Source organism: Penicillium griseofulvum, assembly GCF_001561935.1.
Source record: "Penicillium griseofulvum strain PG3 chromosome Unknown contig_6, whole genome shotgun sequence".
Classification (NCBI taxonomy): domain Eukaryota; kingdom Fungi; phylum Ascomycota; class Eurotiomycetes; order Eurotiales; family Aspergillaceae; genus Penicillium; species Penicillium griseofulvum.
The window spans coordinates 2,071,697-2,090,993 of NW_024467419.1; the positions used below are offsets into that span (position 1 = coordinate 2,071,697).

General features: G+C 50.0%; 4 protein-coding genes across 4 annotated transcripts; 1 reads left to right on the top strand and 3 right to left on the bottom strand.

The window, feature by feature from the left end:
• Positions 1-6,103: 6,103 nt before the first annotated feature.
• Positions 6,104-10,117, top strand: PGRI_078470 (putative nuclear migration protein; the record flags this gene model as incomplete). The annotated part of the gene is made up of 1 exon (XM_040795561.1): positions 6,104-10,117. One exon carries the CDS (start codon positions 6,104-6,106, stop codon positions 10,115-10,117), a length of 4,014 nt encoding a protein of 1,337 aa, XP_040653238.1.
• Positions 10,118-10,827: 710 nt separating this feature from the next.
• PGRI_078480 (cytochrome b5-like heme/steroid binding domain-containing protein) lies at positions 10,828-11,185 on the bottom strand (the record flags this gene model as incomplete). Its single annotated transcript, XM_040795562.1, has 2 exons — positions 10,828-10,905; positions 11,009-11,185. 2 exons carry the CDS (start codon positions 11,183-11,185, stop codon positions 10,828-10,830), a joined length of 255 nt encoding a protein of 84 aa, XP_040653239.1.
• Positions 11,186-11,436: 251 nt separating this feature from the next.
• On the bottom strand, positions 11,437-14,814 carry PGRI_078490 (putative mRNA splicing factor RNA helicase (Cdc28); the record flags this gene model as incomplete). The annotated part of the gene is made up of 1 exon (XM_040795563.1): positions 11,437-14,814. The coding sequence occupies one exon, from the start codon at positions 14,812-14,814 to the stop codon at positions 11,437-11,439; it is 3,378 nt and encodes a 1,125-aa protein (XP_040653240.1).
• Positions 14,815-16,041: 1,227 nt separating this feature from the next.
• On the bottom strand, positions 16,042-19,215 carry PGRI_078500 (tyrosine protein kinase SWE1; the record flags this gene model as incomplete). The annotated part of the gene is made up of 1 exon (XM_040795564.1): positions 16,042-19,215. One exon carries the CDS (start codon positions 19,213-19,215, stop codon positions 16,042-16,044), a length of 3,174 nt encoding a protein of 1,057 aa, XP_040653241.1.
• Between the last annotated feature and the right edge of the window lie 82 nt (positions 19,216-19,297).

The following is a 19,297-nucleotide window of genomic DNA, read 5'->3' on the forward strand; positions in this document are numbered from 1 at the left end:
TCTATCAACTCCAGGAGCGAGAAGGACATTCTCCTAGCCATTGGGCGCTGCTCTGAAGCGAGAACCAACGCTACGTCATCTTTCTGCCTTTCGATAATGATAAGAATAGTCGGCAGCATAAGCGACCTTGCGATATCTTTTCAGTAGTCTTCTCAGTGGTCTCTTCAATAGTCTATTTAATAGTATTCTCAGATATCATTATATTTACATGTCTTGCCAGTTTTATAGGCCGACGGCAAAAAAAGGTGGACAAATTCTTACTTTGTGCAAACGACTAATCTATGTATAACATTTGATGATGAAATTATAGGGATGCCCGATGGAGGTGTCATGGAAGAAGGGAATTATATCAAACTTCAAATGACCCTATAAAACGGCTCAAAATAGTCGTGTTTAGCTGCAGAATCTCAATACCGACTTGTCAAACAAGACAGTCGATAATCACGGAACCAACGTCACTGCAGCGTAGTAAGCCACTGATAATTACCAGTAACGTGAAGTTATCCATGGATCGAAAGGCAAGAGGTCGTCTCCTTTGATGAGATAGAAAAGTCTTGGAATGTCGCCCACTCCATCTACACAACCAAGATGTCCCTCTTGTATCTACGCATGGAAATGTGTTATGCACTCCTACCCACTCGTTGAACTTGTTGCCCTCGGTAGGTGCCAGTACTCCCGGCACTGCCTTCTTATCCGTAGCCTTTGGTGATATCATCGACAGCTTGACTTGTGTGAGATGACCGGGTACAGCCGGTCTGGAGGTGATTCTATGTGCCTCTTTCTGTCTCTTACCGAGTTCATCTCCAATATTGTCAGCAGGGTTATGCTTGGATGGGTGTCCGGGAAGTCAATCTACAGTATGTATTCGGGTGTTTCTATTCCGCTCGATGTTTGGATGTGACTTGCAGTGACTGGCACGGTCTTAGAGTCACAAACCTACAGATCTACTTGCGTATATCACCAACGATGAAAACCTGATAACAGGCGTCGCAGTGTTTTTAATCCATTCCACTTCGCTTGGTATGATATTTTCTTACATGGTCCTTATCTGGTCCTCCGTTGTGAATAGATGGAATAGAGAAACCCGGATAGCAACGCAATAGAGACACCTGGTGATCTTCGTATACATTATGATACCTCATATTCAATAGAAACAAGTTATACGGGCAAGGCCTAGGCTCTGGGGTTGATTCAACTGTCAAATTGTCATTTGTCATGTGTTTCCTATGATTCGACTCGCAAGATAGCTATGGTGGACTGTTCTTGTGTACACTGCAGCCATGAGATCAGGGACGGACATCCTCTCAACTGTGGGATGAGATATCAGAGTAGAAGGATCCTAAGACAGCAAAGGTCAGTATGCGTGGATTTCTTTCTCTTTTTTTTTTTTTTTTTTTTTGTTTTTTGGCTCTTGGTACACTTACAGGAAATCTGCAGTCCCACATAGAAGTCCCCTTGCTTTTTTTAAATAATATGAGCGTCGTTCCGAGGCTACCAGGCTGGTAGGTATGTTGGTGTACTCACGATATGCGCTGTCCGAATGTGTCTTCTAACCTGTTCTGGGCAAGGTCGCTCGTTTTTCTCCTGGTTATCGAGAGCTGTGCAATAAGGGCACTTGAAGGCGCATGCGGGGATATGCTTCGTAAGATTGACAAGGGTTAACCATTTCTTGGAATATTACCTCCTGGGGGTAACTTGATTTGGAGTCCTTACGATCATCACATGGTCAACCGGCCACTGGGTTGAGAAGTGCTCTCGGCATTCACACAATTTCTTGCGTTGGCTGTAGAGTTTATGTGTAAGTAAATATACTGGGCTAGGGAAAAGATGCTTACACCCAGTAGTTAGGTTGCACTTTGGGGTCGGTTCTCACCCAGTAGAATCCCCGGAGCGGGCTGCCATCGCCAGTGACACACGAATTCTTAGGGGGCTCATCCTGAGGCTTGGAGGCCATCTTGTCTGAAACAAGACATTTCGTTAACAACCTCTGATGCGCTCTCGGGAGGGGATCAATATTTGAGGTGCGACGGTAAGGGTAAGGATCGGAATCAACCGAGTAGATGGGATGATATACGTGCCTGGGCTCGCAGTGCGACTTGATGATTTGGCGATGCAGGGATTTTTATGCGGTCATGTGCTGAAGGTGTCCAGATCAAACTTGGTTGAGGACTTGGCCACTGCCTGAAGACAGCCGCGAGGCAGGAGCGGAATTTCATGTTATTTTCTGACCCATGACCATAAACAATATCAAGTTGCTACATAACATCTATTGCTTTTAAATGTCTATGCTCTGAAGACGAAAAGAAAGAATTGCCCACGACTTATCGATTGTCCTCCCTTGCTAGTAAATCCAACACTGCTCGCATTCGGGACCTTAATCTATCTTGCCTCAGGGCAACATTCACACATTGAATGTGATACAGCTAATAAATCCTATGCTATTTAAACTCCGTCACAGAGCTATCTTGAGTCTAACGACTCTACTGCCTAGGTACTTGTGGGTGTTCTTACCACAGCACAAATCAGCTAGTCCGGTGGCTCCTTCCGATGAGTCTGTTATTTCCTTTTTGACAGAGCAGCTAATCCTCTGTGATAGTCTTGCGCATCTTGAACATGATCCACGCATGAGGGACAGGAACAATGTGAAGGCTGGACACATAGTATGTATGATTGCCAAATGTCACCATTTGATGAAATGACACGATATAAGCGATAGCTGCCACTAATGTCGGGATCAAAGTGGTCCCTTCGATTATTAATGCCGTCGTTGTGACAAGTACATGGAGCGCGGGTAACTCTGGTGAGTAAAGATATTTTGTCAGCATCTGTATTTCTGCTAACCCAAAGACAGCAATGCTTGTTGGAACCAGGACACTATATGGTCTTGCTCAAGAGGGACACACTCCAAAACTATTCACCCGCATCAATCGCTTTGGAGTTCCCTGGATATCAGTCGCCGCAGTTGGATCTTTTTTTTTGTCTTGGGGTATATGACCCTGTCATCCGCGGCTTCCATTGTGTTCGATTGGCTACAGCAACTGGTCTCAGCTGCCTCACTGGTGCATTGGATCAACATAGAGGTGATCTACTTGAGGTTCTTTTATGGCTGTAATAAGCAAAAGATCAATCGGGCTGAGCTTCCTTGGGAAAATCCCTTTCAACCTTACGCAGCATGGATTGCTCTAGTTTCGTTTAGTATCATTCTGCTTACTGGCGGATTCTAGGTTTTTATTGATGGAGACTAGAGCCATCAAACCTTTGTATCGTCATATTTCAACATTCCTCGTATCTTTGTCTTATATTTTGGGTACAAATTTTGGCGAAAGACCAGGCGTATCCCATTGGGAGAAATTCCAATCCGCGAATTTCTTCACTTCGCAAATGAAAATCCAGAGCCTCTCCCATCTCCAGGTATTGGGTGGCGAAGATTATTCAATATCCTTTGGGCTTGATGTTGGGGGATTCGGTATGGGGCTATGGAAGGAGAAAAAGATATATCCGATGCTGAGCCGAATGGACCCATGATATTTCAAGTTGCTCTTTTAGATTGTCCAAATATACACAATTCCCACTGGAATGAGTCCTAAACACCTCTTTCTGGTGTCTAACTACTAACCCATATAGCAGACCGCTACTCAATCTCAAATCGCCTAGCCAACTCTCGGAAGCTCTTCGACCCAAGATCAACCCACATATCCACCCAGTCCTCGGTCTTAGCCTTCGCAGCCTGTTCCTTTGACCACTCTTCCTCCAGTTCACGCTCAACATAGATAGTCCGAAACCCACAGCTCTTGGCAGCCTTCAAATCGGCGAGATACGCCGCAACCAATCCGCACTGGCCTGACTCCAGTTCAAATTCTTGGCGGCACCATTATAAACCAGTGGCGAAGGCTTGTAATCCCGGAAATTCTCGGCACTAACAAGATGGGTGAAAGGGAGTGATCCATGTCTCTGGAGATCCTGCAGTAGAGAGACATTCCCATTTGATAGGGTAGAAGTGATGAACAGACGGTTCAACAACTCAAGACCTTGGGCACTATCCGGCTACGAGCTGAGCCGGTGCCAGGCATAAGAGAGTTCCCACAGCTTCTCGTCAGTGAACAGCCCATCCAGGCCACGCTTCTGCAAGAGGTCCTGAAGGGCATTGTAGTGGTGCTGATCAACTGATACAAACCCTTTGGAAGAATCAAATGTATTGGTGAATATATTGTAGGACTCCCGCCATTCTACAACGAATGCTAGCTAGTCGTCCCAGGTCATGGCTGCAGCGCGGTCCTGCAGGTCGGCTGATAGGTCCCGGTGGCTCACAGCATGCAAGGCGGCTGTGCTCAGCTCCTCCGTAACGCATGTACGCCATGAAACTACTGTGCCGAATGTGTCAAAAAATAGCATCTGGGGTGGGTGATCTGTCGACATTGTAGTTTTATGTACTCCGTAGTGTAGTTGGTGAGAGATGTAGTCCCCACAATTTCCAAATTATGTCGGTTTCCCTAGGAAGTTGAGATCCCGGCTAGATAGGTCAGTGAAATTGAGCCTGAACCACCTAGGCAGGCCTGAGGCAAATATGCTTAGTCAATATTCCGAGGTTCCAACCTTGGAAAGGGTTAGGGTATTTCACAACAGGCACATGAATTCGAGATCTTAAATGATTTTTTTTAACAGGGAAATCAGCGAAGGTCCGCTCGATACAAGCACATACAACATAAGGAATTCAACCTTCTGTCCTCTCCACCTTTTGAACAGCATTTCTCAAAACAATCTTCCACGTTGACCTCCTTACTCCGTACATAACCTCAGCCCCTCCCGCCTTACAATATCGCCTGCGCCTCCAAGATCCGCAGAGAAAAGGGATATTAAGTCCGAAGTACTCCGTACTCGAATATCGACCTGTCAACGACCAAGTCAAAAGTACGCCGTCCCCTGAAGCCAGTGGGGCGAATGGCTGACAATGGTTCGCGGAGATTTCTCTCTATTCATTGTCCGATTTGACAATTTAGGAGAGTCTAGACACTCCGATACGAGAATAAAGCATTTATTCCGCACTCCGTACAGAGTACTCCGTACACTGCAAAGAGAAGATTGGAATAACTTTTATCATAACATTGTGGGTTCGAAGCTCTTTCAGTGGAGACCTTGAATGGGTCTCTTAATTTCTATCCATTTTTACCCCTGATCCGCAACTTCCATGGATTTTTGAACACAAAGGCATCAAATACTATACATGTAACATATGCAGATTCTGAAACCGGAGCCTATGTGATGTCTACAACATACGATCGCCCAAACGGAGTCCGGACAAGTTGAGCACATCTAATTTTATATTCTCAAACACGCTAACAATCACTATTTTAGTGTCTTCGGAACCCTATTGGTCATTGCAAAGGCTTTTTTTATTTATTTATGATTTAACTTGATTTCAAAAAAGAATAGGGGGCTGATTTTGAGCTTGGGTTTCACGAACTACAGGCAATTAATTTATGAAATATCGAACTGATTTTCCCAGTTGATAGCTCTCGACATGGCTTTTTCTTTTTTAATTACCTCGAATCAGCTGTGAGATACTCCGTATAATCCGTTCTAAAGCTTTTTTTTATATATCTTAGTACCTTTTGGTAGTGGAGTTACTGGCTAATCGGGTGGATTCTTTTCTTTCCCCATATCCTTCTCCCCCCTTAACGCCCCTGGGACTTTTTTTTTTCTTCCTTCTCTGATATGCAGGGCTGATTTTCCAGAGGTCTAAGCTCCCATTATCAACGTAAACTTGATCTTACTCTAATCGTGATCGACCCTTCGGACTGATCGATTTTCCCTCCCCGGGATCGGCCATATACGGGTTTCTTACTCTTAAGCTAAAATCTGTTTGTGTACGGAGGGTCTCATCCTTCGAAGCCCTCTCAGCCGTACATCTTTGTAACTGATCTCTCCGTTCCAAGGTCTTTACCCCCCCGCCTTCGACTGCAGCTCCTTGTCTGAGATCAGCACTTCACTTAATAGTCGAATGGTTGAACTACGGTAGTCTTTTGATGGGATCTAGTGCCTTGGGCTAGCCCAGCATAGCCCCGATGGTTTGATGATTTGAGGTTTTTCATCCGGATGCGCAGAGATGGCCGACTTACAGTCCCCGGCCTCCATGGCCCACCAATCCCCAGCACCGTCCTTTAGATCCAGATCTCGAGCTCCATCCAATGGAAGATCAAGATCGAGACCGTCTTTGCGCCGGGATTCCTCCCCGCCATCTTCCCCTCCAACTGGCCTCCCAACGCCCGCATTCTCCCCCGATGGACAAACAGACGAAGATGATATCATCGAGGATACCTTATCACCTTTTGACCCACGCAGAATCACGCCCACTCTCCATGCATCTCTCGTTTCGGAGATTCTCTCGCTGCGGCGAGAGATAGAGAACAAAACCAAGTCGATCGATGTATTGGAAAACAGTTTGGACGAATCAAGAACGGAAAATGAAACATTGACCGCGAGTCTCTCTAAAGCGACCTGGGAAGGGCGCTCGTTGAAACACCAAATCCAACTACTGGAAGGCGGGACGTCATCTGCGATGACCGAGCTAGCTCGGGAGCGGGATGAAGCGGTGGAGAGCATCGGCGATGTTCGTAAAAAGCTCGAGCAGGCACAGAAGAAAGTTCGAAGTCGGGAGGAGAACCTCGAACGAACCCAATTACTATGGAGTCGCGACCAAGACTCCTGGGCGGATGAACGCCGAGCCCTAGAACGCAAGGTTCACGTAGTCGAGGGCCGCTTGAAGACAGTTCTGAACGAGGTGGCAGCTGCCCAAGAGGTGGCGACTATACATTCGTCACTACCGAGTGAGAATGGTGACCTTGTTCATGACAAGAATAAAGAAAGCGACTCGGTCAGCGTGGCATCTAGTAGCCTAAGCCACCGACGCACAAGCGTCACTAGCATGAGCTCGGAAGATGAAGAGGCGGTCATATTCCATAGCATGCGGTATTCGGTTATGAGCATTGCGCCTGGCGTCAGGAATGGTTCAGGCCTGAACCTGGCGGAGGAACTCAACTTTGATGACGAGGATGAGTTTGTTCCATCTGACGATGAACTCCCCGTCTCTCCAGAGGCCCTCCCCGAAGAACGTCCAATGTCGGTTCACTCACAGGGGTCGCATAGTATTTCTTCCAAGGCCAGAAGGATTCTGGGTCTGTCCCTTCAGAGCTCGGACTCACACTCACCCACTGCCATGGAGTTCCGTGGATCCCGGGAACTTGGGCTTGCTAACTCGGTGAAAGTCGACTCGGCGGTCGAATACCGCGACATCGGCGTTCAGTACTCGCCTCCTCCGTCGCCTACAATGGAAGCGAAGGTTGTAGACGAAATTGTTCCTGAGTCCACGAATATAGCTTCAGAGCCCGAGAAAGGAGAGGACAACAACGCAAACATACCTGAAACCAAGGGCAGCGCCACGCTCCCAGCTACACCTCTGATGGTTTCTACTTCTTGCCAAACAGTGGATGATCTTCCAAGTCCTCCATGGACGCCCAACGTGGCTGAGCCGCCTCATCCTGTTAAATCCACCTCAGAGCCGGTGCAAATGGTATCGACATCCACCCAGACGGATGTCCATCCGGAAACAGATGTGCAAAGCGAGAATCGTCTCAGCTTGATACCGGATAATGACCTATCCAAGATGGACATTCCGATGATTGCCATCCACCCACCAGGCTCAGAGCCACCATCACCTCGAAACAGTGTCGTTCTTCCGCCGCAAACCAAGAATATTGCTTGTCAGGCTAACTTCCGAGAAAAAATCGATTGTCGCTCGGTCGCTATCCAAACCGAAGAGATCCGTATCGACCAACGCCCTGTCAAGCTTCCCGCCAGTCTTCTCCCTTCTGCTATTCAAGATGTACTACCTCGCTCCGAACCCCATGAGCCTAGTCTTGAGTCTTACACCGTGCCCCCGCTTCCGCCGCGGTCTGAAAAACGAAACCAGAGACGCCTAATAACAGACCATCCGGTTGGTCGTCCGGTGAAACCTCCTAGAGCACCCGGCCCAGATCATGTGCAGGCCTACCCTGGTAACAATGACAATGGTCCGCTCTCAGATGGTGCTTTGTCCAATATTCGACGACCTCTACGATCTAGCAGTCTCTTCGCCGGCTTTGAACACAATAGCGACGATGAAGGCCCCCATAGCGAACGTGATGTCTTCACCGACGATGAGCTCCTCAACCGCCCATTTGCTGCATATACTGTTAGTCGTGGCAAGCTCATCACCACTAAATCACGACCTAGCTTGGACGACATGGCGCTTCCCGAAGTTGCCGAGCAGCTGTCCTCCCCCGAGTCAAAACCACCCGATATTAGCCGCTCTCGGGCTTCCCAACGGTCTGGCACGGCCTCCTCGAGTATCCGCCAGCCCGGCATGCGCAAAATGGCCATGATCTCTAGCGGAACCGCCGCACACCAGAAGCCTCGTGCCCGTAGCCCCAGCGAACCAAGCCTCGAGAGCGGCAGTGCAGGCTCAAGCATTGCACCGCCATTCCCCGTGCCCATGCGTCTAAGCTCACGCAAACTCCCGCTCAACGGCAGCGACGGACCACCAAGCCCTACTCGGTCATCTGGCAGACAGTTCTCAGACCGCGGTCGGCAACCTGTCGTCCGGCGCCCAACCATCCGCCGGGTACGATCCGCTGCAGCAACATCGCAGTCCGAACTTACCGAGAGGCCAGAAACTCGCTCTTCCCCATCACGATCGATCTCTACCTTTTCCCCAGAAAGCCCAACATACCGACCATACCGACCGCCGCCGCCGATGCCCTGTGATGAGATCACAGCGCCTCGTGAGCGATACGGAGCCCCGCATCGTGCGACTCCATCTCAAACTTGGAATCGTGACCAGCGTGAAAGAAAAGATTCCACCGGCGGCGTGCAGCCAACCAGTGTCGTTGATGCTATTGCTCAGACTATGGTTGGCGAGTGGATGTTTAAATACGTCCGTCGGCGCAAATCATTCGGGATGGGCGAGTCTAAGGAGATTTGGGAGGGCAAAAACCCCGACGATGTGTCGGCGAATATCACGAACAGTGGTGTGCGACATAAGCGATGGGTTTGGCTCGCCCCTTACGAAGGCTCCATTATGTGGAGTAGTAAACAACCTACCAGTGGGCCTGCATTGCTCGGCAAGAGTGGTCGGAAGTGTAAGTCTTCAAGGAACTCATTTGACTTGGTTCGACTAGCAGCTAACGTAGAATCCATCCTCGTTATAGTCACCATCCAATCCGTCCTGGACGTCAAAGACGACAACCCCCTACCCAAAGGCGCTGGTTTTTCAACTCCATTCAACCGCTCCATCCTTGTGTTAACACCACAGCGCGCTCTTAAATTCACAGCGCTAACTATCGAACGCCACTATGTCTGGCTAACGGCGCTATCCTTCCTCAGCCATTCCTCAATGGGCCTCCAAGAACTTGCAGCCCTACCTCCAGTCCCCCAAGAAGAGTCCCCAACCCTGCCTCACGCCTTCCACCGCCGAAACCCAATCCGCGACTCCATCCGCGTTGCGAAAGGCCGTCCCCGCCCAATGCCAAAGGGCAAACGCTCCTTCAACAGCGCTAGCGCCCCAGCCCCAGTCCCAGAAATCCCAGGCAGCAGCATCGACCTAGCAGCCGACGCACCGCATGTGCCCCGTTTCTCAACCCACAACCGCAAGCGCAGCAACACCGCGCCCCGTCCTCCAGCCCTCCACGCTCTCCGCAGCTTCTCCAGCGCCGGCACTATACCCTCTTCACACAGCGGCACCACAGCCGGCTCCTCAGAGCTCCACTTTCCCGCCATGCAGCCCTCAGCCCCACCCCCGGGGATTGGAAGCCGCCGTAGTAGTATCAGTCGACGCACTTCCGAGGCGAGTGGTCGCGCTCCCAGCGCGGCGGGTAGCAACATGTTTGATATAGGTACTGTGCGTATGGAGGCTTTCATCGATCACCACGCAGAACAGATCAATCGCCCCCGTGCTCCTCCACGCCAGCGCCATACCCGCAAGACTTCTAGTCAGTGGAGTGAGAGGCGGTATGAGTTTGACACGCCTTCGGTTCAGGGCAGCGAGTTCTCGTATCGTCCTGAGGATCCATGGAGGGGATTCTAATTATAGTCTGGACGAGGTTCACTGACTCTTTCTCTTCTGCCTTTTTTTTTTTTTAATTTTCCCTTTTTTTTCTGACTTACCATATACCTCTACTTTTCTTTCTTTCCTTTTTTTTCCCCCTTAAGCAACATAGCTTTTTTTTGGCGCAGGTTTATCGCCACGTCCCTCCATGATTTGTCTGCGTACATCATCACTGGACATATTCGTCTTCTATTTTGTCACTGTCACCTATTCGTGTCTATTCTCTGATTTACTGAACTCACACATCTACCTGTCATTTGCCATTTATCGCTTTCGAGTTGATACCACTTTGATTTGGATACCATTTCTCGTGCAGCGGGAGGGAGAAGGGCGTTTCTTTTTTTTCTTGGACATTACAACTATCAACCCAGCAGACCCTGGATATATGTATTGAATCTTCGTGATGATATATCTGAATATAATGTATAAGTGTTTGTAAGAAGAATGAAGATATCTGTAGTATCGACCTCCAACCTATATTATTCTATTCTCCGTTCTATTATAGTAAGATAATATTCACAAAACAAAAGAATCAAACTCGAATCGCGGGTATAACGTTCGCTAGCGGAGTAAATACAATATGGTGACATCTCTGTAATGTGCTATTGACCAGGGGTTCCCGCGGTGGGCTGATTCCCCCAAACCAAAACACCCAAAGCTATCATTTCATTCATTTTCCAATATATTATTCACAGCTTCGCGGCATCCTTGACTTCGCCGATCTTCAGTTTGGGCGAGTACTTCTTCAGCACAGATTCGTTGTGGTACTAAGCGGTGTTAGTTGCTTTGTTTTTATGGGCGACTCGGCAACTCGGCCGATTGCCGATCATAGCAATAATATCTTGTGAAGGAAAAGAATAGAAAACATACCTTCCAGAACTGCTTCGAGGCATCCTTGCCAGCTACACGCTTGAGGATCTTTGCACCGCCGGGGTGTTCGTCGACAAACTTGGTTACATCGAAAACATTGTTGTCGATGATGATGTAGAGGCCCTCATCGGCAGTTTTGTGGGCAGCCACTTCAGCGGGTGTGAATTTTTGAGACATTTTGAGGTAAATGAGTAGTTAAGAAGTGAAGGATAGAAATCAAATTCAAAGGGGGAAAAATAAGTAATTCGACGGGGGGTGACGTATAAAATTCCGAAGTCTGGGGGAAAGCGGAGAGAACCTCGGTTCGGCTGATTTGCCGCGGTTTGAATTGCCTGGGCGGTGATTGGTTTGAATTGAATGCCTGAGGTTTGATATTTTTTTTCATGACTAAGTTATTTCAAAATCCCTCAAAAGGTCCCGAGGTCTCTCTACTCCCGGCTCTTCTCCCCAGCCACACCCTGCCCCTTCGGAACCTTGCGATCCAACCCTAAACTCTCCAAGTCCTTCTTCTTATAGTAATGTGGCGCAACTTCAACCAGCCACTCCGGCTGCAGCGGCATATTGCTGCGCATGTACTCCTTGCTGGTAAGTACCAACTCAAAGTAGATAACCCAGCGAGGGTTAACCTCCATAAGCGTACTAGAAGGATGCAAGTATACCGACTGCCCATTCTTGATAGTGCGGTAACTGTCACCGCCGCGCTGGAGTCGTGCCGCGTTGGGGAAGAACCCAGCCGTGATGGCCTTCTGGATTGGCTGGATATTCGTAGACCCACAGGTACTGACGGCGACCTCGACGCGGTCGCATAGTTTGGCGAGCTGGTCGCGCACATCGCGCGCCCGCGTCAAACTGCGCTGCTGTAGGAAGTTCTCTTTCGCCCAGATTACGCTAAAGTCCGAGTCGACCCATTGGTTCCAGACGTTCAGTAGCGTCAGGTGATCTCCCCCGTCTTTGATAGTGAACCGGTTGCGCGCACTGTCCGCGTGGATCTTCTTGTCCTTGGGTCGGAAGAAGAGTGCGCTGCCTTCGCCGAGCATCGACACGATCGAGAGCACTTCTTCAACGCATCCGTATTTATCGGCGGCAAGGATCGCTTTGGCGAGCATTGGGTCCGTTGGGAACTCGGCCATCTGTCGGCCGACCTTGGTCAGCTCGCCTCGGTCATTGAGCGCCCCGAGCGCATACAGCTGCTCCAGAGCGCGGATAATGGTCTCCGCGGGCGGTGGGTCCATGAAGTCGAAGTCGAGTAGTTGGTCGATGCCCAGCGACTTGAGCATCAGAATCACTCCGTTCAAGTTAGTGCGTTGAATCTCCGGGGTAGTATTCTCTTCCAGCTCGTTATAGTACGCCCACTTGGTATACAGGCGGAAACACTTGCCCGGCCCAACACGTCCGGCACGTCCGGCTCGTTGGTTGGCTGAAGCACGCGAACACGGGGTCACGACCAAGCTCTCCATCCCACTTCGTGGGTTGAACACGTTCTCCTTGACAAATCCGGGGTCAATCACGTAGACAATACCATCGATAGTCAAACTAGTCTCGGCAATATTGGTGGCAAGCACCACTTTTCGCGCATTAGGAGGAGTAGGCTCAAAAATCTTAGTCTGCAATTCGGATGGAAGGTTGGCGTAGATGGGAGCAATAATCATCTCCGGGATTTTACTCCCAAGTTTGCGAGCTGTTTCCTGTAAACTTTGCTCGGCGGCCTCAATTTCTTCTTGTCCAGTCAAGAAGACCAAGATATCTCCAGGACCTTGACTGACGTGGATCTGGAAGACGGTTGTGATGGCTGCAGCGAGGTAGTTGGCTTCAGGCTGCGAAGTGTAGTGCACATCAACGGGGTATCGACGACCAGGGATATTGAAAATGGGCGCATCGTCGAAATACTTCTGGAACTTCTGCGCGTCCATCGTGGCCGAGGAAATGAGCAGCTTCAAATCAGGTCGTGCCTTGGCAATATCCTTAAGCAGACCACAGGCAATATCTGTTGGCACCGTCCGTTCGTGCGCCTCGTCAATCATCAAGGCCGAGTACTGGCTTAGGTCAGGCTCTGTCAACAGCTCTCGCAGTAACATTCCATCCGTCATATACTTGAGAATGGTCTTGTCGCTGGTGTTGTCCTCAAATCGGATAGCATAACCAACTTCATTTCCAATTTTCGTGCCCATTTCATCCGCCACACGAGCAGCAACACTCATGGCAGCCACTCGTCGCGGCTGTGTGCAACCAATCTTGAGGCCATCCTTGGTATAACCGGCCTCGTGGAGGTACTGCGGGATCTGTGTAGTTTTACCGGAACCAGTTTCACCAACGATGATCAAAACTTGATGGTCTGCCACGGCCTGGATGATCTGATCACGAAATTGATAGATGGGCAAACTCTTGCGGGTTTCATCCATCGAGAGGGCTTTCTTTTCCGCTGCATCGACCTGCTCCTTGAACCGCAGCTGTTCCTTCGTCATTGGTTTTTGCGTGCCTTCGAGTTTGGCGTCCGTAACAAATTTGATCTGCTGCGAATCATCGAAGACATACTCATAGTCTCCCTCGTCCATGAACTCGGCCTTTTTGATCTGTGCCTTGGCCTTGGCCGCCTGCTCCAGCTCCCACTCCTCGTGCTCTGTGACAAATCGCTCTTGGCCCAGCTCATCGCGCTCGACATATCGCTTGTAGAGGGCTTCTTCCTTCTTCTTTCGGTCGATCTTCCCCTTCTCCGTAATGTAATCAGAGGGCATCTGATAACCATCACGGTGGTCGTCGATCCGAAGCCTTTCTTCGGCGAGACGAAGAACCTCTCGGTTGCGCGCGAACTCTTCCTTCTCCTTGCGAGACAGATTTGGGTTATCACGCAACTCCGCGGCCTCCTCTACAACCTGTCGTCGCAGCAATGCTAACCGTTCTGTCTCGCGCTTCTTCAGGTATTCTTGTCGAGATCTTTCTCGCAGATCGGGCATCATCGAAGCCCGTGCGCTAGCATCGTCACCCAGCGCACGTCGCCGAGCAGCCTCGCCATCGCGTGTCCGATCCTCAACAACCTTCTTCGACTTGGTACTCTCTTTATTGGCCAGTCGTTTGGCAAACTCATCTCGTTCACGAAGATCTCGTTGACGATCGATCTCTTGCTTAGTTTTTGGATCGATCTCGATATCGTCACCTGGTAATGCCGGGTTGGGAGATGCGGAACCATCGTCGAGCCTCGTGCGCTTTGAGGGGGATTCTTCGAACTCCTCCGGGTACATCTCGTCTTCGGGGATTTCTTCGTCGCCCCATCGATCGTCGAAGTCTTGCGAGCCCTTCTTGCGGAGCTTCCTCGTACGTGGCCGGTCGCGGCTCTCTACATCGCGACTTCGGTCTCGCTTTCTGCTGTCATCCTTTTCCCCGCGACTCCGAAACTCGGAGTCGCGCTTGCTACTGCTCCTGTCCTTAACGCTGTCTCTGTCTCGTCTCTTCCGTCGCTCTCGATCTGCATCGACGTTGGTGGGCCCTAGTGATAGGGCGGGTTCTGGCTGGTCTTCGCCCATATCTACCAGGCGGTATTTCTTTTTTGTAGATTCCTTGCTCGTCGTGTGTTTGGGGTCAGATGCGCTGGGTTGTGTGCCCTTGCCCATGCGGGCATAGAGCTCGCGAGCAAAGGCACCAATTTCGGCTGAGCTAGCATCTACGCCGTCCAGGAATGACCCGAGGGTATCTTGGAGGGAGGAGCTTGACTTGGCTGAGCTAGCGGTCGCAAGCACGAAATCGATGACGGTAGGTTCTGACGCGCCTGTAAGGCGGATGAGATTGTCCGACACGAAATTTTTGATGTCCATGGTGCGTGGTATGGGCTATTATTAAGGGAGAAATAGACGTGGAGAGGGTGTATTTTGTCGGGGTCTTAGAGGTAGGGCATGTTGCGCAAATTGTAAAGGTCTAATAAATCAAGCTCAATGCTAGGAGAAAGGAACAAGTATATATGAGCAAAAGTTCAAGATGTTGGAACGGGAACTTTGCGCCAAAACGCCAAGAAATCCCGTGGCAATTCGGAAATGTAGTTTTTTTTTTTTTTTGGACATATTGCAACAGTAAACAGTCATTATATATAGAATAGTATCTAATATCTCTAACGTAAAAGCTAAAAATACAAAAAGTTACAGTGGAAAGCTGAAATTATCTAAAAGACCTGAAAGTCACGTGTCAATCTAGGCATTAGCCTCTGATAGAATATATAAATGGACGTTAAAACGATATTGTATATACAAAAGTAGTGCTGGAAGATATACTAGTAAAACCCCCTATTCATATACTTCAGCAAAAATATTCAAATAGCATTTCAATTCGTACTTCCACAATCGCTATACAGACATGGAACTCAGGTATTCAACCAAAGACACCAAACTAGCAGAGATCACGCTCAAAGAAAATGGATAGGGAGTCATCACTGCCCAGAAGGCACACATTTATCATCAGGAAAAACAGAAAAAAGAAAATGCAAAGATGGCAGTGATGCCTCCAAGCCAACTAGACATGCCGTCCGATCAGATATCAGCCCTAGAAAGAATAATCACCTCGGAGCAATTCCAAGGAGATGATAAGACATGTTGGGATGAATACGGCAGAATCCCAGAATGACTTTGACCATTTCCAGAAGCGAGCACCCTGCGAGGTTGGTACATTTCTGGCAACTCGTAACGCTAGGTATTGAATCGTACAAAGGAAAAAAAAAGGATCCGTGAAACAGGGTCAAAGAACCCTTTGCAAACTCCAGTCGTGATATCCGTGAACTGCTCAAGGTAACGCCCAGATCCAAACCGGATGGATCGAAAACGCCCCAAAGCCCAGCCCACAATAAAAAAGAAAACCGCAGCTTCGACCGTTGAAGCGTGGGAAGGGGGATAATGTCGTGACGTGAAAACATGGCATCAAAGATGGGAGGGGAAAAAAAAGAGACATGCTTCGACCTCGAGAGGTTGAACGCCGGGTGACAAAGGAAAAAAGAAAAGAAAAAAACAAAGCATAGAACACCCTCCGTATGCACAAATAGTAAAAGGGATATTAAATTACACGTCGATCATTTCGGCATCTTCAGCCAAGATCTCGTCAGCGGGGCCCCAGTTACCCTCGAAGACGGTGGCGCCAGCACGGCGTCGTTGGTTAATAAATTGCACGCCATAAGTTTCCAAGATCTGGTCGGCCGTGGGACGGTTTTGAGGTTCAGGGGAGATCATCCATCGAACAATGCCGTCCAATGCCTGTGGGTGGTTGGCATCAACCATGAAGCTGGGTGGATCAATCAGCTCCCCGCTTCGTGGGAGTCGCTGTGGTTTAGGGTTGTTCAGCTGACAACTGGTCAGGAAGTCATCGCCGAATTCGTTGTCTCCCAGATCGGATGTACAAAGGTCCTCGAAAGATGACCCTTCCGAGATGGGGTTTCCAGTTGCATCACGGAAGATGCTTGTCTCCGAGCTCCAGGTAAGGCTGGGCACATCGCTCATATCGCCATTGCGAAGCTTCTGCCAAGATACTCCATTGTCGGGAAGTTCCACATTGCCAGCGATCTCAAAAATGATAAGACCAAGTGAAAAAATATCGGCGGGCTTGTCGAATTGGCCCATCAGAATCTCCGGTCCAATGTATTCGCGGTCACCTTCGCCCTCGATACCATCCTCTGCAGGCCAGCGTGTCGCCATGCCAAAGTCACCAATCTTTAAAGTACCCTCAAAGGTGACCAGAATGTTAGCAGGCTTCAAGTCAAGATGGATGAATCCCTCGTCATGGATCTGCTTAAGTCCTAGAGACATTTCGAGCAAAATCTTCCAGATACGGAAGTCATCAAGTCGGGCTTTAAGTCCGGCTTGGGCCAAGAAACCATCCAGGCTACCCTCTTCGCAGAACTCCGTTTGAATGTACAGATGGCCGTTGTTCTCCCAGCTGTCCATAAAGGAAATAACATGGTCACAGTTCGTCAAAGTCTTCAGAACTTCGACTTCGCGAATACGACGCTCGCGATCCTTCAACCCCAGATAGGGCTGCTTGCTCTTCTTGACAGCCCACACCTGATGGGGGAGGGAAGTTGGCGACCTTGGTTCGCTTGATGGAAGAGAGAACACAGATGGGAAGGATGCGTCATGAGGCTGCGCGACGCGAAAGACCTGAGAGAATTCGCCAGTTCCAATAAGCTCCACGTTGTCAAAACGGGATGTCAAAGTGGGGTCGACATCTGGAACATGGTAACCGCTGATTTGGAGACTGGGACGCCTGAATGATGACCAAGAATCTCGCGGTCCAGTGGGAGTGGCTGGAAGATCATGCTCCTGCGCATGCTGATGATCACTTGGCACGGAAATCGATAGGCCACTCGGGTCGGGAGGGAAGTACTGGTCGCGGGGAGTGTGAGGTGATGCCTGCAAGAGCTTCTCATGCAGCGGACTCGCTGTGTCAGATAGTCGTTCTAGAGAGGGGATTTGAGAAGTCGTGGGAGGGTAGGTGCGAGAGGGGAGGAAAGGCTGCTTGGTCGGCGTGGGAGGGAAGTCATCATTGAGGGGCTGGCTGTCATGTCGGGAAGAGGGCGATTGGGCGAGAATCAGTTCATCGCCATCGATGCTAGCGAAACTTCCACGCCGCGAGGCCTCGGGACGATTGAAGTTGCTACCGAAGATCCCCATGCCCCGAGCGAAGGGACTTGGCTTAGGGCGCGAGGTAGTAGGTGGGTTGAACGGAGATGCGGAAGCAGCGTCCGATTGATGAACCAGACGTGACTTGTCGAACAGTCGATCTGTGGGGTTTGGCCCAGCGGTGAAAAGATTGACAGGTCGCTTACACGGTGTGTCGGGCATGCTCTTGTTAAATCCGGGGTTCTCCTCAGCGTTGCGATTTTTCTTGGAGATCAGTCCAGTGGACATAAATGCCGCCGGCAAAGGCTTGACCAACCGGAAGTTATCTGGAGTAGCAAATGTTTCTGTTGCATCTTCCCGTGCGATCTGACGCACAGGGGCAGGGCGAGTTGCCCCGGCAGGGAGAGATTTGGAGAAGTTGAACATTGTTCGTCGGCCCTCAGGCTTGTGAACTGGCTCATGGGTGGGCGAGTCTTCGAGACTAGATCCAGAAGATGATTGAGTGATAGTACGAGAGAGAGGATGAGCAGCGGGTCGAGGAGGTTGAGTGGTATTGGCAATAGGGTTGACGGGAGCGTTGGCGGGGGAGTTGGAGAAAAGAGGGCTGGCTGGCGGCCTGGGGGAGAAGATGTTTTCGCCGCCTGGCTGGAATAGGCTGCTGTCAAATGACATTCGCGGCCTAACAGACAATGGTGTATCAGGTGGTGATGCATCGGGTGAATCGATGGCTCTCGGTCGCCCAAAGAGAGGTCGGTCGCCGCGCTGCTGTAAGGTCGAGCGTCGTAGAGAAGATGAGCGTTTAGGAATCGTCGCAAATGGACTGTGGGGTTGGACAGGCGTGGGGAAAGAGGGGATTTCGTTCCGTGTTGGGGACCCCTCTGGTGTGGTATTCTCGACCTCATTATCGAAAATGCTAAATTCGGCTGCGAAAGTCGGCGTGTGCACGCTGCGTCGCTTTGCAGAAGGGCTGCCTCGTGATGCTTGGTCCAAGTTCATAATCCCGTCGCTGCGCTTCAAGGGACTGCCAGTCGCAAAGCTACCAAAGGTCCCACTACGTCGTTTTTCAACACGCGAGAGTGTTGATCGCGCAAAAGTCGATTCGCCCAAAGGCGCAGAATGAGTGTTAAGAAAACAAGGACTGTCTGGGGTGGTACTTTGAGGCGCAAGGTCGTCGAGAGTCAAATCATTTTCTTCACCCGAGGGTAAAGAGATGGGTTGGGTAGGAGTCGCGTTACCGCTGTCGGTCGAAACACTCAACACGCGTTTGGCCGGACTGCGGGGTGATGTGCGTCGACGCATGACCGGCCTACTAATTTTCGCGCTGGGAGGGTAAGGGACAGCGAGAGGCGATTGCGATTGATGCGACTGAGATGGGAAGAGAACAAAATTGTTCTGCGAGGCGCGTCGCGAGGGCGACAAAGGAGAAGAGATGTAGGCGGATTTGGAAGGGGAATGAGTACGCGGGTTGAGGAAGAAGTTGGAACTCTTAGAAGGGGAGCGCGAAAGTGAGCGCCTCAGTTGGCGGATAGCAGAGCTGGCGTCAACGTGATGGATTCCCGAGTGCGATGGCAGATGAAGTGTGCCACCGGAGTCCCGGTGCGGCGAAAAGGTTGCAACCATTATCGGGGAATGTGTCAGTGTGCCGTGCAATGTAGAATGAAGAGAGTGCGTCACTAAATGCGCTCTTGAGATAGGAAATCTA